The sequence below is a fragment of the Simochromis diagramma genome, unplaced genomic scaffold (genome assembly GCF_900408965.1).
Source record: "Simochromis diagramma unplaced genomic scaffold, fSimDia1.1 OVJJ01000483.1, whole genome shotgun sequence".
Classification (NCBI taxonomy): domain Eukaryota; kingdom Metazoa; phylum Chordata; class Actinopteri; order Cichliformes; family Cichlidae; genus Simochromis; species Simochromis diagramma.
The window spans coordinates 1,246,744-1,263,061 of NW_024386835.1; the positions used below are offsets into that span (position 1 = coordinate 1,246,744).

The 16,318-nt window shown below is 41.5% G+C and overlaps 2 protein-coding genes across 2 annotated transcripts; one reads left to right on the plus strand and one right to left on the minus strand.

The window, feature by feature from the left end:
- The first annotated feature begins 71 nt into the window (after positions 1-71).
- On the plus strand, positions 72-9,425 carry oxtr (oxytocin receptor). The gene is given in 3 exon segments (XM_040028700.1): positions 72-1,065; positions 1,067-1,556; positions 8,284-9,425. Coding segments are annotated over 3 exon segments (1,182 nt in total). The 5' UTR covers positions 72-627; the 3' UTR covers positions 8,538-9,425.
- A 2,177-nt stretch (positions 9,426-11,602) lies between these two features.
- cav3 (caveolin 3) lies at positions 11,603-14,279 on the minus strand. Its single transcript, XM_040028701.1, has 2 exons — positions 14,016-14,279; positions 11,603-12,683 (listed from the first exon to the last, which is right to left on the minus strand). Exons 1-2 carry the CDS (start codon positions 14,130-14,132, stop codon positions 12,342-12,344), a joined length of 459 nt encoding a protein of 152 aa, XP_039884635.1. The 5' UTR covers positions 14,133-14,279; the 3' UTR covers positions 11,603-12,341.
- Positions 14,280-16,318: the final 2,039 nt, after the last annotated feature.

The window sequence follows — 16,318 nt, forward strand, 5'->3', positions numbered from 1 at the left end:
TAGCCACCTAGTGGTAGTGTTGGTGATGAGTAAGGCTGTTGTCTGTTTTTACTGAACTGGGGATCTTATAATAGGGGCTTATGCTGTAGTGCCGGTCATTCGGATTCTTACCACAGATCATGGTGGAGCTTTCCATTTCTATAGCTTTTCACCCCTCTCTGTAACATTTTAATTTGCAAGCCTTAATCTTAATTTTGAAAACAGATGAATGTATATTTTCAAGACCACAGCCTCTTAATTGAGAAAGAATGATTTTTGTTTTGGGATGTTACCTTGACCAGTGAGATCCTTATATTTTAGATCCTGTTGTTGGTCGCTACTGTTCCCTTCTTCAGCTAACGTTTCTTTTTCAATGGACTTTTTGTGAACTGTTCTATATGATTTAGATAAGTGGAAACATTTGCTTCCCTCTCACACTCACATCCTGCTTTCAGAGGGGAAAGGTATGGGTGATTGAGATTCAAAGAACGAGTTCCTTTCTTTATTATTAAGGAAACATTTTTGAGCAGGGTTATGTCTTGCCACTGGTGAGGACGCACGGAAGACTTAAAGACCCTCCAGGTGACTCTTTCAGCTATTGCATGACTGCACAACCCTGACGCATCTGCGGAGGACGAGACTGCAGCAATGGAAAGTATTTCAAATGAAAGTGACATTTGGCAATTCAATGAATCTTGGAGGAACTCGAGTCTCATTAACGGAACCGGTGGTTTGAATCAGACAAACCCCTTGAAGCGGAATGAAGAAGTGGCGAGGGTGGAGGTGACTGTGCTCGCCTTGGTCCTCTTTCTGGCGCTCGCGGGTAACCTGTGCGTCCTGTTGGCTATCCACACAACCAAACACAGCCAGTCTCGTATGTATTATTTTATGAAACACCTGAGCATCGCCGATCTGGTTGTGGCGATATTTCAAGTTCTCCCTCAACTTATCTGGGACATTACATTTCGGTTCTATGGACCAGACATCTTGTGCCGGTTGGTGAAATACCTGCAGGTCGTTGGGATGTTCGCCTCCACTTATATGTTAGTTTTGATGTCTATAGACAGGTGTTTGGCAATTTGTCAGCCCTCTCCGTTCTTTGCACAGGAGAAAAGACCGTTTATATGTCATATTTTCCTGGATCCTGAGTCTGCTCTTCAGTATCCCCCAGATGTTCATCTTTTCCCTGAGGGAGGTTGGCTCGGCCGGATCAGGGGTGTATGACTGCTGGGGCGACTTCGTGAAACCTTGGGGAGCCAAAGCTTACATCACATGGATCAGCCTTACCATATACATAATTCCAGTGGCCATACTGAGCATTTGTTATGGGTTGATAAGCTTTAAAATATGGCAAAACTTTAAACTGAAAACCAGACGGGAGCAGTGCATAAACCTGACGCCTAAAACCACCAAAAGCAACACACTGGCCCGTGTAAGCAGCGTAAAGCTCATCTCCAAGGCGAAGATCACGACAGTGAAGATGACTTTTGTGATCGTGGTGGCTTACATCGTCTGCTGGACCCCCTTTTTCTCAGTTCAGATGTGGTCTGCGTGGGATCCAGCAGCCCCCCGTGAGGGTAGGATCAATGTTTAAGTTTAATAATATGCCAAGTGCGCGCCAGTGCGCAAAGGATATCGTGCTCCACGCGTCCTTACGCACTTACATTAATTTAAAACATGCTAGTCCCATCACTCCTTTACGCACCATCCACACAGTATTTACAAATGACAATAAAATTTATTTATTTATTTATTTTTAATCTGGTCCTCGTTAATTTGTGCACCAGAGCTCGAGTTAGTTGAAACAGACTGAGAAAGAAAACACAATTTAAGCCGTGCGTACTCGGGTGCTTCGTGTCTTACGTTTTATAATGACTCAAAGAAAACCTGGTTCTGTTTTTACTAGAACGGCAAACTGTACAGGGTGGGGTAAAGATTGGGTAGAGGTCTTACGGTGAAACAAACGCAAAGAAAACAAAACGAGGAAAGATGTCTGTGAAGGTTCTCAGTCATCCAGGTCATCGTAGTCAAAAACGAGGAAAGAGTTTCACATAAACGTTTGGAAGCGCAAAGCCAATGTGAGATATTCACGTGATTTTAACAAAATATATCATTACCACTGATGCACCTGGGAGTACGTGGCTTAAATGTGTATTGCTATCCTGTGACTGGCACATTCTAGCAGGAAACCAGTGAATTCATTTTACTGTTTTCAGTAATGTTTTTCTCATCTCATAATACACATTTTTGCGGTTAGAAACATCAGGGCAAAGCAGGGTTTTTCAAGTTTCTTTTGAGCCTCCCTGCACTGCAGAGACTGAGTGATTGCTAATCATTAACCAAATTAGTGTGCACCACCACGCGCTCAGCAGCTTTCATTTGCGCCGGTGGGGTACACTGACATTTAGCCACAATGGCCACTAAACAGCCATCTACTGTATTTGGTCTCAGTGTGTATGGATCTGCGGGACTGTGTCCACACCCACTCAACATCATAAGCTTTAACGAGTCACAATACATTTGCACATCTGAGCTACATTCTTTAAGCGGAAAAGATTAAAAGCACATATCTATCACCCTGGTGATTAAGGAAATTAAATTTCAGCCATTAACCCGAGAGAGTTGCAAAATGATGTGCTTGCATCTCATTGTGAATAAAAATAAACAGCCAAAGGGCATTGCAAAATCTGTTTGTTTGTTTTTTGCCACTAAATCAGTTCTTTAGTGACCATGAAAAATTTGTCCTTTTCCACACAGCACAATAAGATGAAAGAAACTGTCATGATGCCCCCCTGAGTAAAGGGGAAACATTCTCTGGTGTTACGGTTCTTTCTGTTCTTCTGTTTCTGTGGGTTTGCATTAAAGGGTTCGGCTGACCGGAACTTCCTTAAGCTCCATTGTTGACACCAGATGTTTATACTTACACTTAAGTTTTAAAATAAGAGGCTTATTGCTCGATAGTTTGCTGAAAAGGCTAATTGGTGTAAGGGCACCGTAGTCAGCCACAGAGAAGCGAGAAAAGAGTGCTTGATCCTGTGAATGGAAAATGAAGTGATTCATTTATTTTCTTTTGCAGAAGGCTCCATCAGTGCAGGTTGATGATTGAAAGTGAACAGCACTCAGAAAGGACAGAACTGGCAGTGACACACGCCAGTGTTCATGCACAAAAGGCAGACAGGAATGCCATCCATGTGTGCGTGTGCAGATACACTTTTCATTAAAGTCATAATAAATTTTTTTTAAGTTAACCCAGACCAGACTGCTTAAGAAACAACAGGAAGAGTCAGTTCATTTAATATATGTTTTAAAAAGAATCAGCAAATGGTTGTCAGTTTTCAAATGGTTTAATCATTAATTTATTCATCCATCCATCCATCCATCTTCATCCGCTTATCCGAGGTCGGGTCGCGGGGGTAGCAGCCTAAGCAAAGAGGTCCAGACCTCCCTCTCCCCAGCCACCTCCTCCAGCTTGTCCGGGGGAATACCAAGGCGTTCCCAGGCCAGCCGAGAGATATAATCTCTCCAGCGTGTCCTGGGTCTGCCCCGGGGCCTCCTCCCGGTGGGACATGCCTGGAACACCTCGCCCAGGAGGCGCCCAGGGGGCATCCTTGCCAGATGCCCGAACCACCTCAGCTGGCTCCTTTCGATGTGGAGCAGCAGCTGCTCTACTCTGAGCCCCTCCCGGATGGCCGAACTTCTCACCCTATCTCTAAGGGAGAGGCCAGCCACCCTTCGGAGGAAGCTCATTTCCGCCGCTTGTATCCGCGATCTCGTTCTTTCGGTCACTACCCACAGCTCGTGGCCATAGGTGAGGGTAGGGACGTAGATCGACCGGTAAATTGAGAGCTTCGCTTTTACACTCAGCTCCCTCTTCACCACGACTGACCGGTGCAGCGTCCGCATAACTGCAGCCGCAGCCCCAATCCGTCTGTCGATCTCCGGCTCCCTTCTCCCATCACTCGCGAACAAGACCCCGAGATACTTGAACTCCTCCACTTGGGGCAGGAACTCATCCCCGACCCGGAGTGGGCACTCCACCCTTTTCCGGCTGAGAACCATGGCCTCAGATTTGGAGGTGCTGATCCTCATTCCCGCTGCGTCACACTCGGCTGCGAACCGTTCCAGTGCGAGCTGGAGGCCCTCACCCGATGAAGCCAACAGAACCACATCATCCGCAAAAATCAGAGATGAGATTCTGAGGCCACCAAAGCGAAAGCCCTCCGCCACTTGGCTGCGCCTAGAAATCCTGTCCATAAAAATTATGAACAGAACCGGAGACAAAGGGCAGCCCTGGCGGAGCCCATCACCCACCGGGAACGAGTCCGACTTATTGCCGGCAATGCGAACCAAGCTCTTGCAACGGTTGTATAGGGATTGAATGGCCGTAGCAATGGGCCAGACACCCCATACTCCCGCAACACCTCCCACAGGACACACCCGAGGGACACGGTCGAATGCCTTCTCCAAGTCCACAAAACACATGTAGACTGGTTGGGCAAACTCCCATGCACCCTCGAGTATCCTCGAGAGGATAAAGAGCTGGTCCAGTGTTCCGCGACCAGGACGAAAACCGCATTGTTCCTCCTGTATCCGAGGTTCGACTAGCGGACGAACTCTCCTCTCCAGCACCCTGGCATAGACTTTCCCAGGGAGGCTGAGGAGTGTGATCCCCCTGTAGTTGGAACACACCCTCCGGTCCCCCTTCTTAAAGATTAATTTAATTTATTATCATTAATTTCTTTAATCTAATATTTGGTTGGGATACAAAGAGATGACAGATTGTGCTTTGTATTACACTGGACGATTAGTAAGGATCATACAATAAAACTGAATCACTGCTCATGGGAATAAACAACTTTTGCATATTTTTCTTCTAATTTTAAGAGATATACAATTTAGAAAATGGGGAGATTCAGAGAGAAACAGTTACCCTGCTTTGTCCCCAAAAAATTCAGGCTTTGCCAGTAACTGCCTGGCATTCCTTCTATAGTTAAAGGCCAGGAAATATTTTTGACATACTGGTTAAACAACTAATTTAAATGTGTTCCTTTCAGATTTCCATTTTCACATATTCAGTTAATTAGATAAAATTATTAATAAAAAGTTTTAACAGTCTTGACTACAAGTGGATAGAGTCAGGCAGGCTGTTTCCTGTTTTTTCTAGTCAATATGCTAAGCAAAATGTCTGCTTAGGTTCTTGGTCATCCAGGTAATCTAAGGATCTGGGAAAGAAAAGCAACTTGACTTCCCTAAGTTTCTTGTAGATGTTTCACGTCTCATTTGAGAAGCTTCTTCAGTTCTAAGACCAAATTATGGAGAGTCCCAGCTATTTAAGCCCTAGTGGGAGTGTCCCTTAAGAGGGTCGTTGAATCATTTGCCTCATCACATGAGCCAACAACATTGTCATGCCTTATGAAGCAGGTTTATCAAGAGAAACTCAGGAGAATCTTCTCCAAACACAACATCCCAGTGCACTTCAGACCCAGCCACACACTCAGACAAAAACTGGCTCATCCCAAGGACAAAACTCCCAAACAAGCTAAACAACGTAGTGGATTCTGTGCAGTGCAGCGTGGAGTGCTCAGACCTCTACATTAGAGAAACCAAACAGCCTCTCCATAAATGCATGGCACGACATAGAAGAGCCACCTCAACAGGACAAGACTCAGCTGTACACCTGTATCTAAAGGACAAAGGTCACTCTTTCAAGGATGCTATTTTTCACATTTTGGACAGAGATGGTTTGAAAGAGGAGTAAAAGAAGCCATTTATGTCCACTGTGAACGACTATCTTTGAACAGAGGGGATGTCTTATTAAGGAACAACTCCGACTAGGGCTTAAAATTTGGGACTCTCCACCATTTGGTCTTGTAACTGAAGAAGCTTCTCAGATGAGAGGTGAAACGTGTTCAAGAAACTTGACGAAATCCAGTTGCTTTTCTTTCCAAGCTCCTTAGACTACGTTAAGCAAAGCAGCTCCAGTGCAGACAGCACAGTGATATCCAACTTCTCTCGCTTAGCTTGCAAAGAAACCAAAGTATTCCCTTGCTGTCATTTGAACAAAGCATTTGTATGCTGTATATGGTTGTGCAGTATACACACATTTAGTGTATGAATATGTCCTCAAAGCTAGTCACTCTTTTTCCAAATTCCTCCCAAACTACTGAGATGTCAGCGTTATTATTCATGTTAAGGAGACAGGACCTTTCACAGATGAGAATTTGACCATTTTTAGCACCTGGTTAGGCTTATCAAAGCTATTTCTGGAAATGTCATAGGATACTAAAATGTCCCATTCCTCTCAGGTTTGCTAGAAGGACATCAGCAGCATCTGTGATTTCACATTTAACAACCAGACAGATTTCATTATGTAGAGGACAAAAACAGAAGAAGGTTAAAGCCTGAGTCAGACACTCACAGAATCACCCCACCCCCCCAAAAAAAACCCGAAAGAAAATTTAACACAAACATCTCCCCACTGAGCCTGCTGCCCTCAGACACCGGCTCACACTCTATATACTATTGATTAAGAGCTTGAGGAACACAAAGCCCCATTGTTCAATCTCCAAGTGTTACACTTTTTAAAGGACAAGATGTGAAGAGAAAAATGCAATTTACTCATAAATATCACATATTGTAATAATCAAAATGAGATTACTGCTGATGTTTGTTGGCCCACAGGAAAAAAGACTCAGCATTAGGTCATCTCAGTAATGAATTGCTGAGAAGTCTTACGTGCTGGCTATTATCAGTTGTGGCAGCCAGACAGATGTACCACCCAGGAGATGATGCTTCTTTTTCTTTTCATTTGCTGAGTGATTTATTATTTCCTTGTGAAAGACACCAGGAGCTAATTTATTAAAGCCTTTTTGGGAGTAGTTCCTGATATTATTCAGCATCAGTGCAGGCCGCGCTCTCGCTGCTCTGATAATAAATGTCTGAAAACTGCTCCAGCTGATATTATGCTCTGGCTGTTTCACACACTATTGCTCAAATCGTAACATCCATGACCCTCTAAAAGGAGTTCTTTGAGTCATAAATCCAACCCTTAATGGCTATCGGTCAACTACCTTTAATCATGCATGTGACTTTCACACCCTTCCAAAGAGCATTTACATTGATTTTTTCTTTCTTTCAAGCTTAGAAATTGTCATTAAAGACAACATGAAAATGGGAGGAGCATAAACACACTGAAGAAAAGATCAGAAATTAGTGAAATGAGGTTAAATACAGGGTGTAAAGTAATTATATATATTCCATACAATTTTTAAATGTCATGTGAATGGTGTAAACTTCATTTTGCACGCTTCTGCAGATTACTTAGTGTAAGGTATCATAATGACACTGCAGGGGAGCCATTTTCACTTCTCTTATTCCAACTGTTCCTCTTTGCAGGAATTCCCTTTGTTTCAGAAAGTCATCACTTTTCTTCTTTAAATAATTCACCATTTCAATTCTTTGTGTTGTATATTCCCCCTTCTTACTCTGCCAGCATCCTGAAACAGGAGATGTTTTCAGCAGGAATGCATCTTCAGGAATATGTTAAATGTGTCGGCACAAGCAATTTTATTTTTATTTTTTAAAGGAAGCTAAGCAAAAATTACAGATGACTGCAGGTTGGTTTAGTCTGTGGCTGTCATCATATCAATTTTTTTACCCCATCATTAACTTTATTATTAAAAAAAAGTATCTTTCAGTTTGTAAGTTTGTTTGTTTGTTTTAGCAAATGAATTAAACTCATAATATGATGATACGAAGGAAAATGCACAAAAGATTTCAAGAAGAAAAACTGCAGATATTTCAATATTATCAACACATCCTCACCTCCAGCTGACTGTCCCCCCTGAGTCTTGTTCTGTTGATTTCTTCTTGTTGAAAGGGAGTTTTTCCTTCCCACTGTCGCCAAGTACTTGCTCATAGTGTCTGATTGTTGTGCTTTTTTCTCTATTATTGCAGGGGCTTTACCTTACGATATAAAGTGTCTTGAAGTGATTGTTTTTGTGATTTGTCACACTATAAAAATATTAGAATAGAATTGAACATGATATCAATATTTATTTTAAATATCACACAGTTATGGTCAATATCAGTGTAACACGGTACCTCATAGGCTTTTGTGAGACATGAAAATATCCACTGTGAAAAAACTCTACTGGGATAAAGACAGCTGTACCGCACTGTCAGCCAGTCAACAGCATCTTATTTGCTAGAATACAAAATTTCACAGAGTAAACAAGCTGCCTTTCAGTCCAGACTTGGCATAAATCTTTCATCTTTGTAACTTTTCTCTCTCCCCACACGCAGCCATGCCCTTCATTATCTCCATGCTGCTGGCCAGCCTCAACAGCTGCTGCAACCCCTGGATCTATATGTGCTTTGCCGGGCATCTGTTCCAGGATCTTAGGCAGAATCTTCTTTGCTGTTCCACCCGCTACCTCAAGTCATCCCAGTGCCACTGTGAGCGTGACTTTAACTCCAGTCACAAGAGCAACTCTTCAACCTTTGCCATTAAGAGCACTAGCAGTCAGAGGAGCATCACACAGACTTCTACCACATAAGCCCCGGGCCCTCCATTCCCCTCCTTGCGCTGTGCCCTCAGCCTTTCACTACGTGCTGTCGACCATAAAATATCCAGCAGTTTGATTTCTTTAATGCCTCCTCACTGAGGCTTGATGTTTAGAAGTGGGAAGACAACAAAAGTCTTAATTTTTTTTCTGTTTTATATCAGAGTGAAGTGGGAAAAGAATTGTGATAAAAGGAAATCTTCAGCTGAGTATTCCTAGGGGGTAAAGTGTTGCTCTTTAAAACTCACAGAGAGATAATCACAGACTAAGCTGTATCTTCAGCTGATTTTTTGTTGTATTTTCTTCTTACACTTTTCATTTTAGATGTACAGTATATGTTTGCAATGCAGAAAAAGTACAGTATTTACAAAGCTTCTAAGCGCCGTCAGCCACAGCATGGGTTCAGTTAGTGTCACCAGCAGAGCTTCTGGATCCTACTTGTCATGTTGTGTTATGATGAAATTGTTCTTCTGTTGTAAATACTGCGCACCACATTGTTCATTTTGTCACATTTTCAGTAGACTGCATACCTGTAAAACATGTAAAACGTTACTTGAGTTCTTGTTAGATGTGAGATGCCTGTCACTGGTAAATATTTTCAAAAAACATATTAAAAAAATAAAGAATGAAAGCAACCAAAAATACACTTATGATAAAATTATTTAAACACAGCTGGTTAGTTTTCCTTTCGCCTCCTGAAAAGAGTCTAAAAAGATTCTTGGCATAACATTCAAGTTGGGAACATCCTGTTTCAGCCCCAAAATTCAGTATAGGGTTGAGACCTGACCTGGTTGAGAGTTTCTACACTAATGAGTGACTCATGTTTCTGTCAGATACCTGAAGGCAACAGTTGCTGCATGACATGAAAATAAAATAAGCTGTGACTAAATAACTCTGACGTGTTGACAGTCTGGATTTGTTAATTACAGCACAATGGTTATCAATACTGGTAGTCAGAGGGGACTTGAATGAAAAGCCAAAACTGTATGATACAATGAATATTATAATTAAATATGAATAAATAATACTGAAAGTACAGCAACATCCCTCAGATGTGTAAAAGGCGAGCTTCATTATTATTCAGCTGCCTTATACTGATCGAGCCAAGCTTTAGATTTAATCTTGAAGAGTCAAAATGATGGATTTGAGTAGGCTAATATTTACCTTGAACACTAATTGGCCACTTTTTCAGGTACAACTGTTCAAATGCTCATTAATGCAAATATTGAATCAATTAATCACATGGCAGCAATTCAATGTATTTAGGCATGTGGATTTGATCAAGACAACCTGCTGGAGTTGGAACCGAGCATCAGGATGAAGAAGAAGATCATACTACTGTAGGTGCCACTCCTGTCATCCAAAAACAGGAAATCGAGGCTACAGTTTACACCGACCCACCAAAATTGCACAATGGAAGATTGGAAAAAACATTGTTTGCTCTGATGATTGTGACGGATTCAGATTCCAATCATTTTATTTATCCCCAACTTATTGGGAAATTAAGAGTGTCACGAGTGGCATATAGTGAAACAGAATAAGTGGGTGGTGGTCATTTTGTTGACACTCTCTCCCCCCCAAAAGTTACCCGAGTATTGCTGCCAACCGTATCACTTTATGACCACAGTTATCCATCTGCTGATGACTGCTTCCAGCAGGATAATGCACCATGGCACAAGTTCAACTCATCTCAAACTGGTTTCTTGACCATGACAATGAGTTCACTGTACTCAAATGGCCTCCACAGTCACCAAATCGCAGTGCAGTAGAGCACCTTAGAGATATGATGGAATGAGAGATTTTCATCATGAATGCGCAGCCAGCAAATCTGCAGCAGCTGTGTGATGCTATCATGTCAATGTGGAGCAAAATCTCTGAGGAATGATTCAGCACCTTGCTGAAACTGTGCCACAAACCATTAATGCAGTTCTGAAGGCAAAAAGCAATCTAACATGTACTAGCAAGGTGTACCTAATGCAAAGGCCAATCTTTCTATTAAACAGGTATACATATGTATGGATTCAGTCATTCGTAGCCTTGTTGCTGTGCTAATGTTTAAAGCCACTAATGGAACCATTATTATTAAATGACTCATAAATGAGCGGTTATTGACCACATCAATAACTGCTCATTCACAAGTACTTTATGGGTACATTAATTAAAAATAAATATGGAGGCCAATCAGTGTGTGTGATTCTGCTTTTTTAATTTATGTTTCGCAAAAGGCAGAAAAAATATGTAAATGAAAAACTTAGAAAATGAGTATTTATATTTTATACTTTACTTGCTAACTGCCCTTTTTTCCAGTGATTCAGCAGCATTAATTTTGTGCTCATGAAACTGAAAATTTGTTTTTGAAAATAAAGCCCTGCATTTCCTTTTAATCTGCTTTCCAGTGGATTCAACCTGACAATTCAGTGTAAGAATTGTAAAAATCAGTGAAAAGGTTTAATCTTGCAGTAAACATATGTTTACTAAAGTCTGTGAGTTTAAAATGTGTGTCTTGGTTATTAAAATGTGTGATGAGAGCTTAACCTAATTAAGTCTTACAAATTAAGAGCATCATTCTAGTAAAATGAAAGTGATTAAAGCCGTTTCGTTTTAATAGAATGTGGTTGCATAACTACATAAGGCATTAAACAGTGTGATAATGTCTTGAAGAGTCTGCTATTTCTCAGTATTATAGTATGTGGACTATACAAAAGTGGTTTATAGCTAAGAAAAAATGAGTGTGGTGACAATGAATTATTGATCGTGGATCTCAGACACAAAAGAAAAGCACATGAAAGATACACAACAGCAACCTCTGGTGGGTCACAGGTCACCTCTTCCAGAAGGACAGTATCAGTGAAACAGATGTTAGGCTCAGATATTTTCTGACGCCTCTCAGAAGGTTTTGAAAAATGCACACAATACACTCAAACTCTGGTGCAACATAGTCAGCAAAACGATTTTCTGTCCAGTTTAAGGTATTTTTGTAATGTTTTTGCTTCTCAGACTGCAGGTCTAAAAAAATAAAATAAAAAACCAGAAAAGAAAAACACTGTGAAAAATTAACACAGATCTCACAAAGAAATTTTACTTCACTCCAACATATATGTTTAGAATTGACTAAAATACGCAAATAAGCATTTTTATTATTCACCTCATCACACTTTGAATAGAGGAAGTGTCTGTTTGACACATGTATGCATTTGTAAGTCTTCAAAACGACTATTATGTTTTGTACACTAATCAGAAATTAGGGGGAAATTACATCAGAATACACAAAGAAACCAGATCAGACAAAGATAAATTCTTTCACTCATGTTAAAGTATTAACAATAAGATACATTCATTTAATTCAAGTGAAACAATTCCAGATGCAGGATCATACAGCATCAATTTTAAGATGGCCAAATGCGATTCAATAAAGCAGCAGCATCCTCAGGTTACAGCAGTGTCGTGCAGTTCGTTTCATGTGCAGTGAACCAGTAGACATTGTCCGAGCATTTTGTGTAACAAATAATACATGAGGGCGGTCGTATCTAGACAGGGCCTTTCTCCAGAAGTGCCAGAGCTGTCGGAGAACCACACTGCCTGCTTCAGCTGTCACAGAACTTCTGCTGGCACAACCCACAGTGGGCATGTCAGGATTCAGATCGATGAGTCAGACACTGGGAGGGTGGGGAACAACATGTCATGTCAAGGTGGAGGAAGAGTATTAGGCAGCAAGCAAGATGCCAAGTCTGGTCTTCTGGTGTATAAAAAGATACTACGCTTCATCCGATCACGCTACAAACACTACTGCAGGAGTTCTTAGACTTCTTTGCGCAGTGCCACGCGAACACTGCTGAAGATCTTGCCCAAGGCTTCAAAGAAGGGATCGCAGAAGGTCTGGATGCAAAGGGAGTAGATGCGGCTCACGCACTGCGACTCAATCAGGCAGCTCTTGATGCAGGGCACCACAGCCCAGATGTGGCAGAAGGAGATGCAGGCAAACAGGAAGCCCCAGAGCAGGGCCACGGGGATACCAAAGACAGCAGACAAAACGCGGTAGCACCAGTATTTGGAAACAGTGAAAGTGGTGTAGCTGAGCTTCCACACCCCATCCAGGCTGTGTGTACCATCAGGCTCTGCAATGACATCCTCAAACTCCACCTAATAAGACATTTTAAAAAGCCATTCATTAATACCGATGAACAAGAGCACAATGCTTTCAGAGCAAGCGTCACGCACATGGCAATGACATGCTTAATAATTAGTAATCATATGCCTCAGAAAGCTGCAGTGTTGGCGCATGCAGAGAAAATAACTGTTTGTTGCACTTTGTGCGTTACAAACAGAGAAAAACTGAGGAGTGTGTTTAATGCAGCATCGTAATAATTCTAAAAGCTTTATTGCAGCACAAACCGAAGATAAACTCGTGTAAAATTCATGAGAGCTACTTTACATTGGTCTGATTTGGTTTTTAGTTTTCTAAAGTGCAGTCTTGGTAAGCTGCTTTTTCAGCTCAGGCTCAGTGATGAAATGTTATTCAAGCTAGAAAGTGATCATGTCCACATCTAAAGCATTTTCTTTGCTTCCAGAACATTGGTTATGATCAATTTGGGAGTAAAAAGGCTGTTTCCCGCAGAGATAGCGGGGTGAGATTATACTTTGAATGAACAAATGAATGAATGAATGCACTGCTGTTCTATATTTTTCTGCATGGTCTGGGCCATTTCAGGCATTAGAGTATTATTAGAGGCATATGTAAAGCAAAAAGCAGTGTAATTTTAGAAAAACCTAACACGCACGTGGTTCATACACAAGCTGTCAAATCCTCTGAAGGATTCTGTGACTAATTGAGGGATAATAAATCATTTTGGTTTAATGAAAAAGCAAAGAATATGAAGTGTTAGCAAAGAATTGGATTACATTATAAGTGCTAATTCATCAATAAAAGTACTATCTATGCAGGAGTAAATGGATTAGAGATAGCCCTTACAGTTTGATAAATATTTCAGTTATTATGAGTTACTGTTGTATAATTTTCTGAAAACTGACAAAAGCAAGCGTGTAAATCAGTCATGAGCTTACACACTACACACATTCACAATCCTCATTGTTTAAATGTTTACCTTAAGTCAAACAATATATAATCTAAAGTATGGTGGGTTCTGTCCTTACATAAAGGATTTTGTGGTGAACACATGGCAACAATCACAGTATAAACAGTAACTTAAATAACACATCGTGGCACAGTGTATCAGTTTCAGGCTGTCCTGCCCCTTTCCTAAAATAAACTTTGCGTTCTGCACAAGCAACAGGAATAGCTCTTGGTCTATTTTTTTTTTTTTTTTTTTTTTTTTGCCGTTACACTCACTTATCACTTCTTTTTTTTCCAGCAACCACTTAAAAAAAAAAAATCCACAGATCCATACATGCAAAAGCAGGTGACAGATTCTTAAAGCTGTTAATGGCAGGGTGTCGTGTCCATGCTGCACAAACCTTCACCACGTCCTCATTGATCTGCTTGGGATCTCTGTTAATTAGATCTATCTCTTTGGTGTGGCTGTCCTTCACAAACTTCTCCTCATTAGTGTTGTACTGGTACTGATCCGCCATGGTCGGGCTGCAGGTCCTGGATGAAGAAAGTGAAGATAAACCTTTAATCAACCTGTGCGCAGCAGCCTCAGTTCGCTTCTGACCCTGGTATCACTACTGTGCCGCTCCCGCTGACATGCCAGGGGACAGCTGCTGCAGACGCCCTGATAAAAATGGAGGCCTGACCCCCCCACCCCACACGCACAGAGAAAGTTTACACTCACACACTTGCACACAATGTAATGCACACAGACATAAAAGGAATGTCTTAAAGGAGAACCCAGGGTTGTGTCACATTTCACACAGGGTTGTTGGGCTGACTGGGCCGGGTTTGCACAGAGGCCCCAACTTCCACTCGAAAGTGAGGCAGAAAGTCTCATCCTGTGGCTTTAGTTACTACACACAGTCTTAAGACTGGAGTTAAGTTTAGAGGATTGACTTTAACATGTTTGCACGTCAACAATCAATGATAACAGCACTCTGTTCCATTAATGTAACGGTAATGTAATTAATTAATGTTCACCTTCACACTCAGACTCATCCTCCATGTCCTATGTTTCTCAGCTTAGAATTTGTATTATAAATTATTTGAAGCACTGTATATTCTTTTAGAGGTCTTGTCGGGAAGGTTTTGCCATTACATGCTGAATATGTTTGCAATTTCCAATGTTTCACTAAAAAATATGAAGCCTTTGGACACACAACAGAGTGCTCAAATACTAAAGAAAATACTGCTCCATCATTGGAGGCTAAGGCAGAAAAGTGATAACAAAAACAATTTAGCTTTTATATTCTAATCGATATGTTTACTTTCATAATGGTAATCATAACAACAATGTGACTCAGTCATTACTTTCCATACGCTGTGGTACAGAGCATGACGAGCCCACACAAATGCATGTCCTTAGCCTTCTCGTATACTTCTGATTTAGTGACAGGGAATACATAAAATTCAATAGTCCCCAAAATAAAACAGGCTTCAGTCTTTCCTAAGCTCTGCAGTTGTTGCTATCAGTCATAGCTTTCTATATCAGTATATTCCCTAAACAAACTCATACACTATTGCTGCAACAAAAAAAAAAAAAGGAGGTGGGGAATAGGAGGCAGCGCAGAGATTGCTGTTATGAAAATTGTTTCAAAGGCTCTTAGCACCACCACCAGCACCGGCAGCTCTGTGTTGCTATGTATCTCAAACAGTTGCGTGTAAGAGAAGTACAGGAAGCTCGACTGTGGATCAAGGATTGGCATTCCTTGTCCCAGTTTCCCGTTGGTAGAGACGGAGATGAAGAGGGAGAGGTGGGATGAGATCAGAGTGCATGTGATTGGGTGCCAAGCCAATTAGGGGTGTATTCTTGGCACTGAGGCAGACGGACAGAAATAGCTCTGCAGAGAGTCACGGTGGGCATACCTCTGTCTCCATGGGTGTCGGCGCAGTTAGCTGAGACTGCACTGGCTCTTGTCTTCCATTTAATGTACACAGACACAAGCAGGTCTCATGCCTATATTTAGACTCATATAGAATGTAGTGGGTAGAGTAGGTATCACTAGCTCAGGTTATATTACGCACACAGGTGGTGCTCCCTTTGCAGTGAGCACTGCTGGGTGTGTAACTTGAGACAAATGCAAAATATGATTTATAATGAAATGAATAGGGATGGATATCGTTTAGGTTTTATCCGATACCGGTGCCAAACCGGTACTTTTGAAACGGTGCCGGTGCTTAAACGGTGCTCAAACCGGTGCTTAAAGAATGGCGAACACAAAATTGGTCCAAAAACCTCTCATGTTCAGCTGTTTTTTTGTAAAAAGATAACAATGTTAGCCTTTTCTGCAGCTATGGGTCATATATGGTATGACTCTTGGCTGGAAGCAGTGCTTAAACAATGGAAAAAACACAAACTTTGTCCAAAAACCTCTCATGTTTAACTGTTTTCCACTTTTTCTTTGGTCATTTTAGCCTTTTTGGCCAGGGTGAAGGGAGCATCTGCCATCAAACAAGAAGACAGCCGCATGTAGCTATGATGATGTTTGCTAGTTCACCTTACATGCATTAATGTAATAACGCGGTTAGCCTACTCAACATAAATTACACTGGAACAACATTAAGCTACTCACGCAGAGAAGAACGGCTGCTGCTGCCATCATCATCCTCATCATTTCTGCTACACTGGCAGGGCTAGGGACCAGAACTCTCCTCTTCGGGTTTT